At 39.1% G+C, this 19,423-nt stretch overlaps 1 protein-coding gene across 2 annotated transcripts; it reads left to right on the top strand.

Moving 5' to 3' along the window:
* The first annotated feature begins 13 nt into the window (after positions 1-13).
* Positions 14-18,318, top strand: CLN3 (CLN3 lysosomal/endosomal transmembrane protein, battenin). Of its 2 annotated transcripts, none has more exons than XM_087917524.1 (16): positions 14-135; positions 264-347; positions 437-521; positions 1,391-1,493; positions 3,052-3,126; positions 3,221-3,300; positions 4,301-4,386; positions 5,048-5,120; positions 6,936-7,079; positions 10,983-11,113; positions 12,383-12,432; positions 14,322-14,390; positions 14,492-14,547; positions 15,250-15,343; positions 16,652-16,792; positions 17,613-18,318. In XM_087917524.1, exons 2-16 carry the CDS (start codon positions 299-301, stop codon positions 17,730-17,732), a joined length of 1,356 nt encoding a protein of 451 aa, XP_087773650.1. In that variant the 5' UTR covers positions 14-135; positions 264-298; the 3' UTR covers positions 17,733-18,318. The 2 variants fall into 2 exon arrangements, with proteins under 2 accessions (XP_087773650.1, XP_026567896.1); XM_026712111.2 differs by having other exon boundaries at positions 431-521.
* Positions 18,319-19,423: the final 1,105 nt, after the last annotated feature.

Raw genomic sequence — 19,423 nt, 5'->3', positions numbered from 1 at the left:
GGAGGGAGGAAGTGGTATCAAAACCAGGAAGTAGGATCTGCAGGAGAGTTGCTGTGCCTACGACTTCGATTTCAGTTTCTCCGATCTTCTGCCCCCAGATTTGCAGGAGAGTCTAATCGAAACGTTTTCTTAAAGGTAGCGTCGGAGCTTTAGCCAGAGGGATGAATGGGACGGGGGCGAGCGCAAGCCAGAGGGAGCATCTCAGTGCATCCCTGAAAGTCCCCAAAAATTATTGTGCATTGTTATCCTCCTTTTAATTGTAGGTGATCCCTCTTAGTGCCCTGACTCTGCCTCCTCCATGGGACACGCAGGGGGTAGGTGGCAAGAAGCCTACGACGAGTCTGAGGGTGAGTCTGATATCATGTTCAGATCCCCTCCCCCCGCCCCCATGTCTCCTCAATTCATAGAGCTGTGCTTGTTCTCTCCCCAGAAACAGAGGAAAATGAAGATGTGGCGCTCTCTGCAGAGTCTGAAGTCACCCTGGATGCTTGCAGCCAGCTGAGAAACAATGCAGGCTTTTGGTGAATTTCTTTACGCTGCTTCTTTGATTCAAGGCGATGCAGGATGTTCAATATCACATCTTCAATTACTACTACACATAGTTCCTCTTTCATCAATATTGCTGTGTGATAACTAGCTTCTTCGTGTTGGAGAACATAAGCTTATGCACTTCTGCTTTGTGTCCATGTTTATTTTCTGAGTGTCTTTTCTACAAACTTGATATTTTTACGCATCCTCTTCCAATCAGGCTGGGTCATTCTATTTATTTGCAGCACACTTTGTACAACTAGTTGCATGCATTATGTTGCATGCATCAGAGCTTTGGGGAATTTTGAGTGTGGCGATAATGTTTTATATAGTCTGAAAAAATGATTGATGCAACAAACATAGCTAAACTGATCTGGATCCAATCCGTGTTTGAACCCTGCTTACATGCATCTGAACTCTGTTGTGAAGGAAAGGGGTCTGTAATTACAATAAAAAAATCTATAATTACAATAAAAAATGAACAAAAAGATAGCATTGATATAGTTCATACTATGGTAAAGCATAGTTCACTAAAATACTTTAAAAAGCCACTATTGGCTGGATCTAGTGCAACCAAGTTTATACAGTAAAGCAGTGTTTCTCAATCTCAGCAACTTTAAAATGTGTGGACTTCAGCTCCCAGAATTCCCTAGTCAACATACTGGCAGGGGAATTCTGGGAGCATCTTAAAGCCACTGAGGTTGAAAAACACCACAGTAAACCACAATATTTGAATTTGTACAGTCCAGTAAGCCAAAACTAAGTATCTATTCTATAGTTTAACACATTTTAGGAACCTAAACACTGATGTATGCATATGTGGTAACCTTCATGTGTCCTAAATTGTCTCCTCCTCACTCAGGCTGCTTGGTCTCTGCAACAATTTTGCTTATGTAGTGATGCTGAGTGCAGCCCATGACATTCTCAGCAATCAAAAGGTGCCAGAACATAATGGGACTAGACCGGTGAGTGTGCAAGGAGGACAACTGTGTGGATGTTTGCGTAAAAGCAGAATAAGGAATAGGTCAAGAGAAAATGTCAGTTACTGGAAGAAATAAATATGTAGAAAATAAATACAAGGAAAAATTTGTATGCAAGAACAAGGAAGCACACGAATGTGAAATGAAGCAGGACTGCTTATCTCTGGATTTTCCCATTAGTTTCAACCAGTTGAGCCAATAGCCAGAGACTGAGAAGGCTGCTGTTCATTTTATTAGATTATCTATGAGGTATAAAATACATTTTTGTTGAATTTGGCAGGAATGTTTTAGCAGAGAGCCATTTGACATTGATCATCTGGGTCAATAAGTCCTTGACTTAGAACTATTTGTTTAGTGACCATTCAAAGTTACAATGGCACTGAAAAACTTGACAGCTGTCCTTGTACTTAAACCTTCACAGTATTCCCACATTCACATGATCAGAAGATAGGCACTTGGTAACCAACATATATTTATGAGGGTTGCAGCATTCTAGGATCATGTGATTGTCATTTCCGATCTTCCCAGCTGGTTTCCCACAAGCAAACTGGGGGAAACTGGATTTCCATAACAACTGCAGAGATTTACTTAACAGTTGTGGCAAAAAGGTTGTAAAACTGGGCATGACAATAACTGCTTAGCAACAGAAATTCTGGTCCTAATTGTAGTTATAAGATGAGGATTACCTGTAGTAAACCCAGAAAGCTCTGAGTGAAGGCACTATATCAGGGGTGTCCAACCTTGGCAACTTTAAGACTTGTGGACTTCAGTTGAAGTCCACAAGTCTTAAAGTTGCCAAGGTTGAACACCCCTGCACTATACGGAAGATGGTGATGAGAAACTGTTGGCATTTTTTATCTTTTGTATCTTCTTAGAATTCACTCATGCAACATTCAGGAAAATATAATTCAGAGCTTCCAGTGATATTATCCGTAGAATCTCCTCCTTTTTTTGTACTGTAGTATCTAGATACTGTGGTATATGTGTACATGTACATACAGGTAGTCTTCGTCTTATGACCGCAATTGAACCTAAAATTTCTGTGGTTAAGTGAGATATTTGTCCCATTTTATGACTTTTCTTACCACAGTTGTTAAATGAATCACTGCAGTGGATAAATTAGTAACCCGGTTGTCAAAAGGTTATAAAAGATGATTACAACATGCCCTTGGGACACTGCAATGGTCATCAGTATGAACCAGTCGCCAAGCATTGGAGTTCTGGTCACATGATCCTGAGGATGCTACAATGGTTGTAAGTGTGAAAAATGGTCGTAAGTCACTTTTTTCAGGGCCATTGTAACTTTGAATGGTCACTGAACGAACTATTGTAAGTTGAGCACTACCTGTATTTACATACACATAGTTAAAACACGTTGACCTTTTGAGATTGTCAGATCTAATGAGATTTTAGAGTGTTGACCAGAGATTTGCTGATTTCATGGAACTTTGCTCAGTAAACACAAGCAGCCGCAGCTGCAGCACCTTACAGGTTGTTGATCCCATACCTGAGTTTTGCTTCCTGTCCTTTGCTTTCCACTCAGATTCCTCCTAGTGCTTCTCCAGAGAATACCACCACCAACACTTCTCGGTATGATTGCAACACCATTTCGACTGGGGTAAGTGAAAAGGCCTGATCAGGCAGGCAAAGGAGCAAAATGCTTTGAGGTTTGGATACCAACTACTTGTTTTTTTGTTTTGCATCCTGTATAGGCAGTACTGCTGGCAGACATTTTGCCAACTCTCTTCATCAAATTTAGTGCTCCTTTTTGCATCCACTTGTTCCCATATGGGTAAGTTTACACTGGTGCAAAATAATTAGCATACCATTATAGGTAAGAGAATAGAAGGTATTTTTATTTATTATTAGTTTTTTCATCCTGCCTTATTACTTTTATAAGTAACTTAAGACAGTGAACATATATAATGCTTCTTCCTCCTTTTTTTCCCCCACAACAACCATCTGAAGTGAATTGGGCTAAAAGAGAATCACTGGCCCAAAGTCACCCAGCTGGTTTTCAATATCTAAGGTGGGACTAGAACTCATAATATCCTGGTTCCTAGCTAGCATTTTAACAACTACCTTAAAGGTAGGTTATACCTGAACTCCTCATGGAAACTTTCTTTACATAAAGAAATGTCCATGATGTATGGAAAAAGTTGTCCAATTTTGTTATGCTTTGCATTCAAAAGAATCAGTGCCTTGGGCTCTCTTTTCCAACCTGGCCATATCCAGTAAGAATAAAAGTATTCCAGCATACCTGCAAGTTAATGTCTACAGCAGTGTTTCTCAACCCTTGGCAACTTTTTAGATGTGTGGATTTCAATTTCTGGAATTCCCCAGCCAGAGATTAGCTGAGGAATTATGGGAGCTGAAGTGCACACATCTTAAATTTGCCAAGGCTGAGAAACACTGCTCTAGAGAATGTTGACCTGTTGTGTGATTTGCTTGTAAAGAGATTACATTTGCCTTTTGAAGAAAATGTGCTTGTAAGTGCTTTTTTCCTATTGTATGTTCATATCAAGGTAAGAAATCAATGGAATTAGGAAATTTTAGTTAAGGAGAAAGGAACATGCATTCACACCAGAAACAGTCTCTGTTTATTGCTTAGTAGTTAATTCTAATCCTCCTTCCTTCCCTCCCTCCCTCCCTCCCTCCTTCCTTCCTTCCTTCCTTCCTTCCTTCCTTCCTTCCTTCCTTCCTTCCTTCCTTCCTTCCTTCCTTCCTTCCTCCCTCCTGCTCTCCCACCCTCCTTCCCTCCCTCCCTCCCTCTCCTCTCCTCCCTTCAACAGCTTGCGTGTTGCCATTTGTGTCACCTCAGCTTGGGGCAGCTTTTTACTAGTGGCCTTCTCCACCAACACAACACAAAGCCTTCTGGGTGAGTATCATTTTCATGTGTGTATAATCTTAAAACAGATGATTATTCTTATTTTGGAGGAAACAAGTGTGTTTGCCATTCAACCCAGCCATTTTTTTATAGCACCGATGTCCTTTTGACTGCATAATCAAATGCAACTGACATTCATAACCCTAATTTACTGGTCATAATATACCAGAATTATGGTTTATCATAATTGGTTTATCATGTCATTACTTGCTACTCATCCAAAGTAAAAAATAAAATCGAAGTTATTAACATGGTTGGAGAAATCATAAGGTTTATATAATTTTTTAAAGGAGCCAAAATATCAAACTAGATAGAGCATGTTCAGTGGTAAAAGAATTCTAAATGTCTGTTAAAAAGAGAGTGCAGATATGGAATAGAGTACAATAGAGAAGGTGAAATCTGATTGGAATTCCAAGTAGAAGTATTCCTTCTGGAAGGCAAAAATAAATATTCAGTAAAATACATTTCTAATTTAAATATTTCTGCCAAAGTTCTGAAGTTGTAAAACTTGCACAGAGATGATGATACTGTATACAACTGATAGATTTGTGACAGAAGAAGCCAGGCCCAGCCTTCTGCACAGTTCAGAGATTTGATAACAAGAGACAGATTGCTTATATGTGATGTCTCCTTTTCATCCTCACCCCTATAGGTGTAGTGCTTGCCAGTATATCATCTGGTCTTGGTGAAATAACGTTCCTGGCACTCACATCATTTTTCAACAGGTAAACATAGAGAAGGACAATTGCAGGATTTGGATGATACCTTATGAAAGGGTTAGGTGTGGCTCCTGCTTGCTTACCAAATTAGTCTTTGGAGTTGAGATGTCCAGTTTATCTGGGCCGGTGGATCCAACTGGAAATCTGAGAAAATGTCATGGCCACCACCTCTACAAAGTGATGGCCGTGGGATCCAGCCTCAGTATAAGACTAAGTAACTTCGTTAAAAAAAAAATGAGTATGAAGGCAGAAACTGGATTTGGAAAGCCAAATTATATATTCTCACTGACAAAACTGAAAAAGAAAAGTGTTGGTGGCCTCCAAATTGCAGCCCCCCACTCCATCCCCCCAGCAAATAGAGAAAACTTTCTTTACATACATAAACATGGTATATCCTGTGTGGTGTTTTTGGTTATGCTGACCATCAGGTGGTACCATCTGACTAATTTTGGCCTTACTGTATTGAGACTCCTTAGATAATAGATTTTCTTCTGTGGGGTTCAAACTCTTTACTAGGAATTGATCTCGTGGCTCTTTGCTTATATGATTATATATATGATCAGTAACAAAATTCAAAAATTGTTACTACCTGTTCTGTGATGTGGCTTGGTGGGCATGACAAGGGAAGGATACAGTAAAATCTCCATTCCCACCCCACTCCAGGAGAAGGATACTGCAAAATCCCCATTCCCTCCTCACTCCCGAAGAAAGGTTATTGCAAAATCTCCATTCCCTCCCCATCCCACTAACCTGCTTTCCAGCTCGGTTCTCCTGTGCAGGGCAACAAAAGAAGACCCAGCCGGTCAGCTGGGATTCAGGTGGCAAAGAATAGATAGGAGCAGGGCCAGTCAGAGGTGGTGTTTGCTGGTTCTCTGAATTACTCAAAATTTCCACTACCGGTTCTCTAGGACTGGTCAGAACCTGCTGAATGCCACCTGTGTAAATGATACTTTAACTTTATGAGCATCCAGGTTTGGCACTCAAAAATTACAGGAAGAGATATCTAGTAGCCATCAAAATATGTACCATTTGGATAACTTATAAAAACCACCAGAACAGACTGTATATAATCAAAACTATTTCCCCTTCCAAAACCATAATTATGTAGACAGGATACATACATATAGTGAACCAAGCAAAATAATTCTTACTAACTGTCTGGCCAGGTTGTGTAACAGAGTTCAGAGCCCATTGCCCAATCTTAGTTTTTCTCTTTGAAGGAAGTTTTATGCTTAACTTGGGCCCAGAAACATATGGTGGGAAGGAAGTGGGAGGAACAGTTATAGATAAGCTTTGCAGCCACCAAAACTCAGTAATTATTTATTAATGTAACTGGATCCATATGTCCTTTGATGTTAAACTGAACTGCTGAAACTATTAAATACATTTCTGAATGTTAATGGGTAACATTTTCTTTGCCTTAACACTGGCTCTCTTAATAAGATTCAAATAAGATAGATGTATTATACTAAATATTCTGGTTGGAAAATAGTCTTAACATGTTTATTTCTCTCTGGAAGAAATAAGCTATATGGATCCAACTTAGTTAGGTTGTGGTTAAAAATTTGAATTAGACAGAGTTCATATTGGCTAGCACCTGGGTAATACTGACATATGCTCATGAGAAATGTTGAGCAGCTTTTGATTTAAAAACTACTTTATTGAAGCATGAGCACCTCAAAAGTTCATATATGCATCATTTTAAAATCCTGTATTTCTCTTGCTTACAAGGACTGCGGTTAGATTAGAGGTGATTATGTGGAAACTGTATACCAAAAGCTCCCTGACTCATGTTGTTTCCTTTGCTTCTCTTCCCACAAGTGCTGTGGTGTCTGCATGGTCATCTGGAACAGGTGGGGCTGGCTTGATTGGGGCCCTTTCCTACCTCGGACTGACACAGGCAGGCCTGACTCCACAGGATACTCTCCTCTTTATGACCATTGTTCCTGTTATCATGCTGGCCAGGTGAGGTCTAAAAATGGGGCCTGAAAGAGAGCCTCATGCAGACGCAAAAAAGGAGAGGCAACACAGGTTAAGAAGACAAATTGAAAGCCAGTTTGGTATAATGGTGAAGGCACCAGGCTAGAAGCCAGGAGACTATGAGTTCTAGTCTCACCTTAGCCATAAAAGCCAACTGGATGGTTTTGGGCCAGCCACTCAGCCCAAATCACCTCAGAGAATTGTTGTTGTGAGGAAAATAAGAAGAGGAAAGAGTATTTATGGATATAATAAACATGGGCAATGAATGAATGAACGTTGGTGGTTAGGAGAGCATAAAATGAAGCAAGAAGCAGGATATTGATTGCATATGAAATATATGAATGTGCCATACTTTGGACTCAGAGCCAAAAAAATGCCTTGAAGCAGGGATGAGCACCCATGTCACACCTGGCAACTGCTTAATGGGATGTGAGAATAACTTTGAGAGACAGGAAGAAGAGCTACAATCTAGACAATATCTGATAAATCTAAATCCCAAGCAGGAATGTAATTGGAGAAAGCATCTCAGAATTAACCCTCCCTAGTTTTGTAGAACATAGAGGCAGAAACGGAAGAGGCACATTCAGACTAGCAATATTCTGTTACTATAATCTTATAATAAAAATAGTTTTAGTGTTTATGATTTGGATTTTCTGGTCTGGACTGCCTTGAAGCGCTTTCAACAATCTTGCAAATCTCTCTCCTTGTGGGGAGAGTGTGATAAAAATACTGTCTCATCTCGCTTCTTTTTTAGTTATATTCTATAGCTTACAAAATCCCTAGTCAATGAAATTATTTTTCTGCTAGCTGTTGTTTGCAAACCAAGGTTCTAGAATCTCACAGCAAGATGCAAAGTTTTATTTAGATGCTCATTAGATCCAATGCTTCAGTATAGGGAAGAGTGAGATGTAATTAAATAGAAACAAAAGTTGCAGGGTTTTTTAAAAAACAAGTTTTATTTCAGTTTTCCACATTTTAAAAATGTCTCTTTTTAGTGAGCAGTGTGATTACAGGTTCATCTTTATATACAAATATGACCATAATTACATATTCAATTTTTATATTCAACTTCTTTTCCTAACAATACTTTTTATACGTTTTCTATATTATATTATTCCAAATGCTTGCCTCTTTATTTAATTCACCTATATTTCACATATCTTCATAGTTGTTATACTTTAATACTTTTAACTGTCATATTTGCATATTTCATCACATATTCTTATTACATCCATTCATAAAATTGAATTTAAAACAATCATTCTATAAAATTAGTTTCTCCCTTAAATTACCAATTTTAATTGTGCCACCTCTAAAATTTACATATTCACTAATTATTTCCCTTTTCATCTCAATGAATATTTAACCTTTATTACCTAGAAAATTGAAATTAATAATCCTTTTTAAAACTACATAGCAAATATAAATCAGATTCTACATGGTTTTTCCCCTTCTTAAATTCATAAAAATTATTTACAATTTCAATATTCATAACTTTAAGTATATTTAAACTACCCCTCCTCACCTTGCAGAATCCCCTTTTAAAATATTAATTAGCCATTGTCTTTATGCATTCTAAATAAACAATTCCTTTTTATTTTTTTACAATTCCCATATTTCTTTGTTTCCAAATCCTGCTTCTCATCCCTTCTTTTCCCTTTTATTCTCCCCTTTATTCTGCCACTCCAGTTTTATCCCCCTCCCTATTTATAGCTTCCTTCCACCCTTCAATTTTCTGCTGTTTACCTTTTTGAATTTACAGATATTCTCTTTTTTAACTTCTTACGTCTCATATTTTTATTTCCCACTCTTCTCCTCCTTCTTTTCAGAGTTCTTTGTTCCCGATGATTGTTAAAAATGGCCTCTTCTGTTGTCAGCTCCACTTCAGCTTTCAGCTTTTGTCTTTGTTGTCTTTGTTGTTCATATTCTAATATCTCATTTTCCAAGAATTTTAAAGTATAACCCAGCGATTCACCTCGTTCTTGTAATATTTCTTTCATGTTTCTGAGTTCCATTTTTAAGTCCAGAAGAGATATTGCCACTTTACACATTTTTGTCTAGTAATTTAATCCAAACAGTGTCTATGTTAGTTTCCAACAGTCAGCTTTTGTTTTATTCCTCTCAAATTTTAAGTTCATAACTAGTCCAAATCCAAATCCAGCCAAAATCCACAATTAATCCCAGGGCAGAATCTTCCTGCTTTTCTCTTCGTTTCAAAGTTTTAATTTTTCAAAGATCTTTTATATTGTATCAATGAACCTTAAGATTTTTTAGAAGCAGAATCTTTTAGCAACAAAACAAATTAACTTTAACGATTAGATGGCACTCTTTATCATAACAAATCTTCACCCCCCCTTTTCCCCTCTGTTCAGGGCTTTTTAAACCACAGTTTTCCAAAAAAATCAAATTCAATTGATCCAAATTAGTTAAATGATATCTTCTTCATGCTTCTACCTTTTCCGGTTCAAAGCTCCACCGCTGTCAAAAATAATTCACACCCTTTTTTTTCTCTCCTTTCTCTTCACCTCTTAAAGTCCTTTTTTAAAAAATTCTTTAAAATTAATCCTGAAGTACCTTTTATTTAATTATAACATCCTGTTTCTCCTGCTGTCCACTCCTTTCTCTCTCCTGCACAATCTTATTCTAGCTTACTCTTCCCCTTCAGGGTGGCCATTTTAGACCACCACTTCAGACGTCTTCGGGAGGGAGCTTTGCCAAGCCAGGGAGGGGATTTGCAACCCCCCTCTACCCAGTTGATGGTCTCCCCTTCCTCTGCCACCCCTATGAGGCAGCTTCTGCCCCAGATCTAGCTGATTGGGGCTCTCAGATGAAGAAGCATGGACCAAAGCCACAGACAATCGCGGTCAGCGGTCCATCTTTGGGGAAGTCCAAAACTGGAAGATCAAAAGTTGCAATGTTAATCTGGATTATGTCCTCTAGTTCTATTTGAATTTTATATTGTTGAATGTATTGGTCGGGGTCTGCCATAAAATTGAATTATTATAAATAAGAATTATTTTAAGAAGAAACAGAAAAGCACTTTGTACCGGTAGTAGCAATCATCTTTGTGAAGATGCTATTTTCTTTTCTTGTTTTACATTTCAATATTCTTCAGTCCTTCTGCATCCTTTTCAGTTACATGTGTTTTAACTGTTCCTAAGATTGTAGAACTTGGTAGTCTCTCTAATTAATACTTCATACCATAGTTGAAGATTGGACATCCCGCAAGGTTTGCAGTTCCTAGATCAATATTTTTCAATCTTGGCCACTTGAAGATGCATGCACTTCAACTCCCAGAATTCCCCAGCCATTCCTTTCAAGATTGTGGGATCCATTTTCAAGGAAAAATAAGGGGAGAGAGGCTTAACATTAAAGATTCTTACCTGCACCTACTCCAGAAAATTAGGAGCAAAGAATCAACCAGAAATTCTTCCCTTAACTCAGTGGTGTCAAACTGGTGCCCGCAGGCTGGATGAGTCACGCCCACCCCAGCTGTGCGAAGGGGAAAAAACGTTGAGATACATCACGTGATGGCAACGTGACTCCGCGAGTTTGACACTGAAGCTTCCTTGCATTTATTTATTTATTCGTTTGTTTATATTTCATGTTTTTGGACCGCCCATCACCTTTGAGGAGAGGCACTCGGTAGTGTTTAGTTTTTAAACATTTGTTTTTTAAATGTGACATTAGTCACAAAAAGGATCCTTCTCATTGTTTTGGCTAGTGAGAATAATAACAATAAGCAAACAATCGGATGAAATTTTAGGTAACATGTTCTTGCTAGCCAGAAGCAAGCTATGGCTTATTTGGGGGATAATTACTATAGCATCAACCTGGCGGGATCTTGTTAAGTCCCTTGACCATCTCCCTGTTTCTCCACCTCCATAGCTATTGCTTCCTGCTGGCTCCCCCTCCTCAAGCCCCTCGCTGTGGCTGGGGGGTCTGCAAGCCAAAATCGCCACGTGGTCCTTCTGTGATCCAGCAGCCTCTTCTCGGGGACAGATTGACAGTCCCTCAAAGTAAGTGACTTTGGTGTGAATGACTCCCCTGACTTCAGAAGAGGAAAGCATGTTCCCAGTGGTGGGATTCAAATAATTTAACAACCGGTTTTCTGCCCTAATGATTTCTTCCATCAACCAGTTCCCCAAACTGCTCAGAAAGTTAATACCCGGTTCTCCCGAAGTGGTGCGAACTGGCTGAACCCCACCACTGCGTTAATTAATGCATGTTCTTCTCTTTAAATCGTTTCTCCCTGAAAAATGCTCTTTCTGCATCTTTCACTGTGACGCCCTCTGTTCAGGCCAAAGGCAGGAATGATTTTATTACAAATCTTGTCATCTTTTCAATTAATTATGGGCAGGCTGCATGCATCCATACCATGAAGCCTCTTTTGAAGGGCCTGCTCTGTGCCCCTAATTTTTGGAGAGGGAGTTGTAGGTTTTAAGACACATGATGGGGGCATGGGGGGCGGTACTAAACCTTTGTTGCTTAGAGCAACTATTTCTTTCCTTAAAGCCCCCATGTTCCAAATCAAACCAAATGCAGAGACCAGAGGTGGTATTCACCAGGTTCTGACCAGTTCTGGAGAACCGGTAGCGGAAATTTTGAGTAGTTCAGAGAAGCGGCAAATACTACCTCTGACTGGAGATTTTACAGTATCCTTCCCCTGCCACACCCACAAAGCTACGCCCACAGAACCGGTAGTAAAAAATTTTGAATCCCACCACTGACAGAGATGCTGCAAATTGCGACCATATTGGAGCCTACCCATCACAATTGTAACTTGTAATGGTTGTAAAATGGGTCAGTTACGTGACCAACCCAATTTTCTAATCTTTTTTGTAGCGGTCATTAAGTGAATCAGTTTGGTTGCTAAGCAAACATGGTCATTAAGCAACTCAATGGTTGTGATGGGCATGGTTGTGCTGAAAACTGGAAGTAAATGGTGGTTTTTGAAAAAAACATCATAAAATGCAGTCGTGACTGGGATGCTGCAAACAGCTATATATGCAACTTGGTTGCCAAGCGCCAAAAATGTGGTCACATCATTGAGGTGCCTTGAACATCAGAACTTCAAATCTAGATCATAATTCCTCCCCCACCACCCCAAGTAGATCTATCAGAAGTTCAGTCGCTAAGCAATCGGTTGTAAGTCAATGCTAACTCATTTAACATCAGGTTACTCTTAAGCTGTGTACTTCCCCACAGCTTTGTGTGTTTCTGTAACACTTCTCAGAGGAAAACACAATGCCATCTTTATAATTTCAATTGGTCTCTTCCACCTCCAGTGATACAAAAGCCTCAGCTCACCTTGCAGGAAAAAGAACAGGTTGCCAAGGTAAGAAGCCTGCTCAGAGAAGGTGGGAAGAATCTTTTGGGCTGTGCAAGTGTAAATATGTTCCTGTTGGTTTTAAGTGGGGATCAACAGTAAGTATGCCTAGGGAACAGTTGGCACCCGTGTTGGCTTTAGAAGGATCTCTTGCAAGAATATTGTGTAGCTATTTAATCTTCTCTTAATAGATTTCTCTGGAAAGAGGTGGATTAAAAATGTGGTAGCAAAAGGGAAGAAGAAAGAACATTATTTGAATACATTTTGTAAATATTAGTGGATAAGGTAGGGCAGTTGTCAAAGCCAAGAAGTTTCTTAATTTTGAAAAAGAGGATTAAAAAAAAAACACAGAGGGAGGCCTGTGAACCTGAAAGAGAAGTGTTTCCCAGGTATGTTACTTGCTGCTGGAGTAGAAAGACTCAGGTTTTACTTCACTTTCTGTCATGGAAACTCCTTGAGTGAATTTGGGTCACTTGTTTTCTCTCAGCTCAACTTACTCACAGGCATGATATTGTGAGGAAAAACATGAGGAGAGAGTCCTAATGTATTCCCCTTCAACCCTGAACAAAAAAAAAGATATAAATGTAATAATAAATGGAGACTAGGTCAAAACACATTTTGGGAACAGTAGGCAGACAATATACAAATAATTAACTTATAGTGAAAATCAACCATTAATACAGTTCTTGCCTTTCAAACTCATGTTTTTTCATTGATACCTTTAATTTATATAATTATATTTATACAATTTCCCATATTTCTATCATCAAAAATACTTAAGTTATGATGCTTTTTTATAATTTAACAAATAACAGATAATCAGAGTTGGAAGGGACCTTGTAGGTCATCTAGTCCAACACACACCCCCAAAGCGGGAGACCCTACACCATTTCTGACAAATGGCAGTCCAATCTCTTCTTGAAAGTCTCAAGTGATGGTGCTCCCACAACTTCTGAGGGCAAGCTGTTCCATTGGTTGATTGTTCTCACTGTCAGAAAGTTTCTCGTTATTTCCAGGTTAAATCTCTCCTTGTTCAGTTTCCATCCATTATTCCTTTATTTATTACCGGTATTGCAACCTTCTGTGATAACACAGGCTGCAACATTTTATGCATGTTTATCATGCACATTGTAATCTTGTAATGTACTTTACTAAGATTATAACGCTGAAGTACATCTGCTTCTATTAACCCAAAATTGGGTGCTATGCCAATATAATACATCATCACCTCAACCTTCTCCATGGTCTGTTTCACATGGGTATATTCTCCCTGGAACTTCAAATAATCCACGTAATTAGGTACTTTAAGATAGAGGTAGTCCTTGGCTTACAACCATTCATTTGGCACTGAAATGGCACTGAAAAACTGACTTATGCCCAATTTTCATATTGTTGCAACATTACATTGGTCACGTGATCAGAATTCAGCCACTTGCAACTAGCATATACTTATGACAGTTGCAGTGTCATAACGTGAAAAGGTAATCACCTTTTCTGACAAGAAATGTCAATGGGGAGAACAGATTCACTTAACAACCATGTCACTAACTTAACAATTGCAGTGATTCACTTAAGAACCGAGGCAAGAAAGATGTGGCAAAACTCACTTGATAATTGTCCTGTTTAACAGTGGAAATTTTGGGCTCAGTTGTGGTTGTAAGTTGAGGGCTATCTGTACTTTTTGGCTTTAATTTTGTAATGCTTTAATGTATAAGAATCTTCAGAAGCAGTTCTTGTGTTATCTGCATGTTATTTATATGCAGACATTAACACGTAATATGATATTCCCAAATTATAGTTGTGTAGATGATGGTGTTACTTGTAGGAAGAAGGGCCTGGTGGTTTCTTAAACAATTTGGCTGTTCACACAATGAACTCATTCACTTTGTCTCTTTCAGGGTCTTTTGAAATACCTCATCCCCTTGTCTGTAGTGTATTTTGCCGAATACTTCATCAACCAGGGTCTGGTCAGTGGAATCGGTAGTCATTCCTTTATTGGCAGTGGGCGCTGAGTCATTTTCTGCCCCTTTTCTTTTTAACACTGACTCTCTGTCTTGTTCTTTCCCAGTTTGAATTGTTGTATTTTCGAAACACAACTTTAAATCACCCTGAACAATATCGCTGGTAAGTGGGAAGGTGATAAAGTAACTACCTCTTGCTTGGTGCTTTCCAAATGTTAGACTGTAACCCCGATTAGCCTCACCCAACAATGATTAACTGATATCTGGATGTTACTTGGTAGGGAAAAAATGAATTTCTAGCTGACTGAGAAGGGTTGGTAGGCTAGAAAAAAGATACAGGTAGCCCTTGACTTTCAAACAATTGTCTAACAACTGTTTGAAGTGACAATGGCAGTGGAAAAAAAGTCAATTACAGCCAGTCATTGCACCTAACAACCATTGTAGCATCACTATGGTTACCAGATCAAAATTTGGGCACTTGACAACCAGCATATATTTATGATCAGTCAGGGTCACGGGATTGCCATTTACAACCTTCCCAGCCAGCTTCTGACAAGCAAACTCAACAGGGAAGCTGGGTTTGTTTAACAACTGCATGACTCACTTAACAACTGCAGTTCTTCGTTTACCAACTGTGGCAAAAATCATTTGTAAAATCCGGTGTAATTTAACAATCGCTTTGCCTAGCAACAGAAATTCTGGTTCCAACTGTGGTCACAAGTCGAGCACTACCCATAGACGTGAAACTTCTTGTGTTAAGTCTAGATAATTTTTTTATATTTACAGTTAGTATGTTCATATATAGAAGTAACAATTTAACCAGCCATATTGTGGCTTGAGCCAAATTCCTACTGTCTTTTTGCAGGTATCAAATGCTTTATCAGGCAGGGGTTTTTATTTCCCGTTCTTCTGCCAGCTGTATACGGATCCGAAAGATATGGCTTCTGGCTATATTGCAGGTAAAAAATTTCCCTCACCAATGTTTCCCCTTCTTCTCTATTTAATACGTCCTTCCCATCTACTTAAAACAGGTCCTCTCTTGATTGTTATTCCACTCCTCCCGCTTGCTTTGTATTTATGTATTAGAATTATTTATATTTATACTTTCATAGACTCAAGCTGGTTTGCACCAGGCAAAAAAATAAAAATAACAAAATCTGACTACTGTAAGCAATTCAATATTCTATCAATATCATAAATAGCTATCAAAATCAGCCAAGAGGGATTCATCAAGGGCATAAGCTGTTAATATCTGTGAAAGATATTTGATTTTAAAAACCTGAGATGGCAAGGACTGATTAAAAACAAAAAAGAACCAGCGAGCCTTTATTTCAGGGGTGTCAAACTTGATTTCATTGAGCGGTGCATCAGGGTTGTGTTTGACCTCGGAAAGCCAGGGTGGACATGGCTAGCTGGATGTCACTCATATCGGGGCAACCTTTTATTTTTATTTTTTATTTATTTATTTTTGTCAATTGCTTACAAGATAATAAGTATAAGTAAAAACATAGTTATGAATACATGGATACATATAAGAAAAATAAAAGAAAGAATAGGACAGGGACGGTAGGCACGTTGGTGCACTTATGCACGCCCCCTACAGACCTCTTAGGAAAGGGGTGAGGTCAATAGTAGACAGTCTAAGGTTAAAGTTTTTGGGGTTTGGGGAAGAAACCACAGAGTCAGGTAGAATATTCCAGACATTGACCACTCTGTTGCTGAAGTAGTATTTCCTGCAATCAAGTTTGGTGCTGTTAATCTTGAGTTTGTGTGCTATTGTATGCTCTTGTATTGTTATGGTTGAAGCTGAAATATTCATTGACAGGTAGGGCATTGCAATGTATGATTTTATATACTATACTTAGATTGGACTGAAGGCGGTGTAGTTCTAGGTTTTCTAGGTCTAGAATTTTGAGTCTGGTGGCATAAGGTATTTTGCAACGAGTAGAGGAGTGTCAGTGAAAACGGGCTCCCAGGTTCCATTTCCGGCTGTGACGGCCTCCTGCAACTCTCTGCCAGCAAAAACATAGCTTGAGAGGGCCGCACGTGGCTCTCAAGCTCCATTTTTGCTGATAGAGGCACTGTGGGCTGGTCCCTCGCTGTTTCCAGTGTGACCCCGCGGGCCAGATCAAAGCATCGAGTTTGACACCCCTGCTCTACTTGAGTAATTTGTGACCTGCCACCGTAAACTATTTGCTATCTATGATTTGGCTTCCAGACAATCGCTACTGTTTTACCAGGCTAATTTTCTTCCGTTCTTCCTCTAGTGCCTGAATATGGTGTTTCTCCTGTTTGCTGTGAGCTACATGTTTTTACCGAACATTTATGTGGTTTTTGTGCTGATATTGTATGAGGGATTGCTGGGAGGAGCTGGTTATGTGAACACTTTCCACTGTGTCAGCGAAGAGGTGAGTTTGAGGGAAGAAGCAAGAGGTGGGACTGGAAGGATGGAAGATCAGTCATATGTTGGGTGGATAGAGGAGAGCTTGTGTAAAACAAATAAATTTCCTATGACATAGTCCTTGGCATCCTGCTGACCATATCTTAACACTGGCCAGGGAGTGCCCACATCACCCCACCCCGTTTTAAGTAGGAAACACATCAAAATTGTAGCATAGGCTCTAAATATAGCCTTTTACAATTAACCACCCATCGAACTAACTTCCCAAATCTAGTTTTTACATCAACTGGCTGAAGAATGATAAGTTGTGGCTCTTGACCAGGAGTTGTGTGTCTCACCTGGAATAAAAGATGGAATCATTATAAGAATTTGCAGGGCTTTTCTGCAATCAAATTCAATGGCCCTCTTTAACTATTACAGGATAAAACAAGTATTTTCATCACTTGTTTTGCAAAGGGTAGAACTGGACATTTCAACTAGGGGACAATCTTCAAGTTGGAAGGAGCAGTTATTTTCTTTGGAGACTTTATCCAACTTCTGTTTCCATACTTTCAATGAACCCAATTCTTCCAGCAATCTCTTGTACAAAATATTAGCATCTATGGGTTGGCTTCATATAGACTAAGTCATGGCTTGTTAAAAATAGTTTAAGCTACAATGGCCTGGTTCACATCCCTAGCCAAACACCATGTAAGAACAGTAATGTGCCACGTGTAAAAGGGCCAGCAGGAAGCTGTGTATTGCATTTTGTAGAGAGACCAGAAACCCACATCCAGTGTCATTAAGAGAAATATTATTTCCCTCCACCCCTCTTTTCTTCCACGCAGAGCAAGCCAGAACATCGAGAATTTGCCATGGGAGTAGCTTGCATAGCTGACACTTTGGGCATCTCGCTCTCAGGGGCTATTGCCATTCCTGTCCACAACTATTTCTGTCACCTTCCTTGAAGTCTGTTTTCCAGAAGGATCAACAGTTGTTTTGGCATACGACACCTTTGTTCTTGAGTGGGATGATACCCATTTGTAAGGAAGGGAAACTCCTGCGTGTTTTTAGTATTGGCTGACTCCAAGCACAAGAAAAAAGGAGCACCAGAAGCTGCTAGGGATTTATCCTCTTGGCTTAATTTCCGGAACATTCTGATTTAGGAAATTAGATCGTTTTAACCCAGTCGAGCTGAGGTTGTGATTTTTCCTCTATATAGGATTTGGCAAAGGGAGAAAACACACTTGCTGTAGAATAACATGGAATCATGTTATAGAACTCTCAGAGGTATAATTACTTCTAATGCAGAACAAAGTGAAATGGAAGCAGTTCAGAAGATGCCTTTCTACATAAGTGGATTCAAGAGAGAGGACAAAGAGATGCTATGTTTTATTCACAAGTGAACATGTTAGAAATCAGATGCTCATGGAAAAGATAATATTGTATGATCTATTTCTTCTTGAAATTAATCAGTAAGCCAGGCCTTGGAAAACTGTTAATTTTGCTAAATGATTATCCTATGTCATAGTATGATAAAAGTTGGTAACTTTACATTTGTGGACTTCTGCGATTATTTGAAATGACTGAGACCAAAATTAGAAATAGAGATTGGAATTACAGGCAGAAATTACAAGAGAGACTATGCCAGCTAAATGGTAAATAAATGTTCTCCAACTGGTTGCTGGATTCTTGTGATTAATAAGGATAGAGTTGGGCTAAATTTTTCTAATATGAAGGACTGAATTCTCAGATACAATCCAATCTTTCTGCAAGACACTGTGTTCAAACTGACATTGAAGTTTCTAAGGTAACCACCCTTCATTTGCTCTCCAAAATGAGTATTTAGTTTCCAGAAAATGTATTTCCTTTGGTAGTAGCATCCCCATTCTTTTGTCCATTCTCAGAACTAGTTATGATTTGCAGTTGTCTGTTTACTGTATAGTAGTGCTCCCCCCCTTTTTAAGCTCCAGGAAACAGTTCAGTTAACAATCATGTTACTAACTTAACAACTGTAATGATTCACAACTATGGCAAGGAAGGTTGCAAAATGGAGCTAAACATATTTAACAATTGTCTTGCTTAGCAACAAAAAAAATGGCCTTAATTGTGGTCATAACTGAAGGCTACCTGTAATGAGCAGAAGTACCTGACATTCAGAATCATTTATTAACTGATGCTACAGTTTACTATCTGGAATTCCTGCCCTCTCCTCCATTTTTCTATTGATTTGGCCTATACTCGGGTTGGTTTCTACCGGTTCTGTCCAGCTCTGTAGAACCGGTAGCTCTGAAGAGCAGCAGACATAGAACCGGTTCTATGTCTGCTGATGTTTTTGCCCACCCACCCACCTGGGCTGTTACCTGATCTTTATTTCCAGATTTTTCAACTTCAGCTGCCAAATGAGCCATAGCTGCAGTTAAAAAAACAAGAACAGATAGCTGTTTCAAAGGCTGCTTCTCCGCAGCAGCAGCGCCAGCTTGCTAATGACGTGCTAATGACAATTGATAGGCAAGTGGCTCACAGGGCAGGGAAGCTTGTAAATTCCGAGGAGTCATATCCCACCCCTGCCTATACTGTTATGTTTAATGTCTTTAATTTGAATGTACAAAGATGGAAATTAAACATTGCACAATGAGCTCCAGCTGCAACTATTTAT

The sequence above is a fragment of the Pseudonaja textilis genome, chromosome Z (assembly GCF_049901715.1).
Source record: "Pseudonaja textilis isolate UNSWEBS1 chromosome Z, rPseTex1.2, whole genome shotgun sequence".
Lineage (NCBI taxonomy): Eukaryota > Metazoa > Chordata > Lepidosauria > Squamata > Elapidae > Pseudonaja > Pseudonaja textilis.
This window is presented reverse-complemented; position numbering and strand designations above follow the sequence as displayed.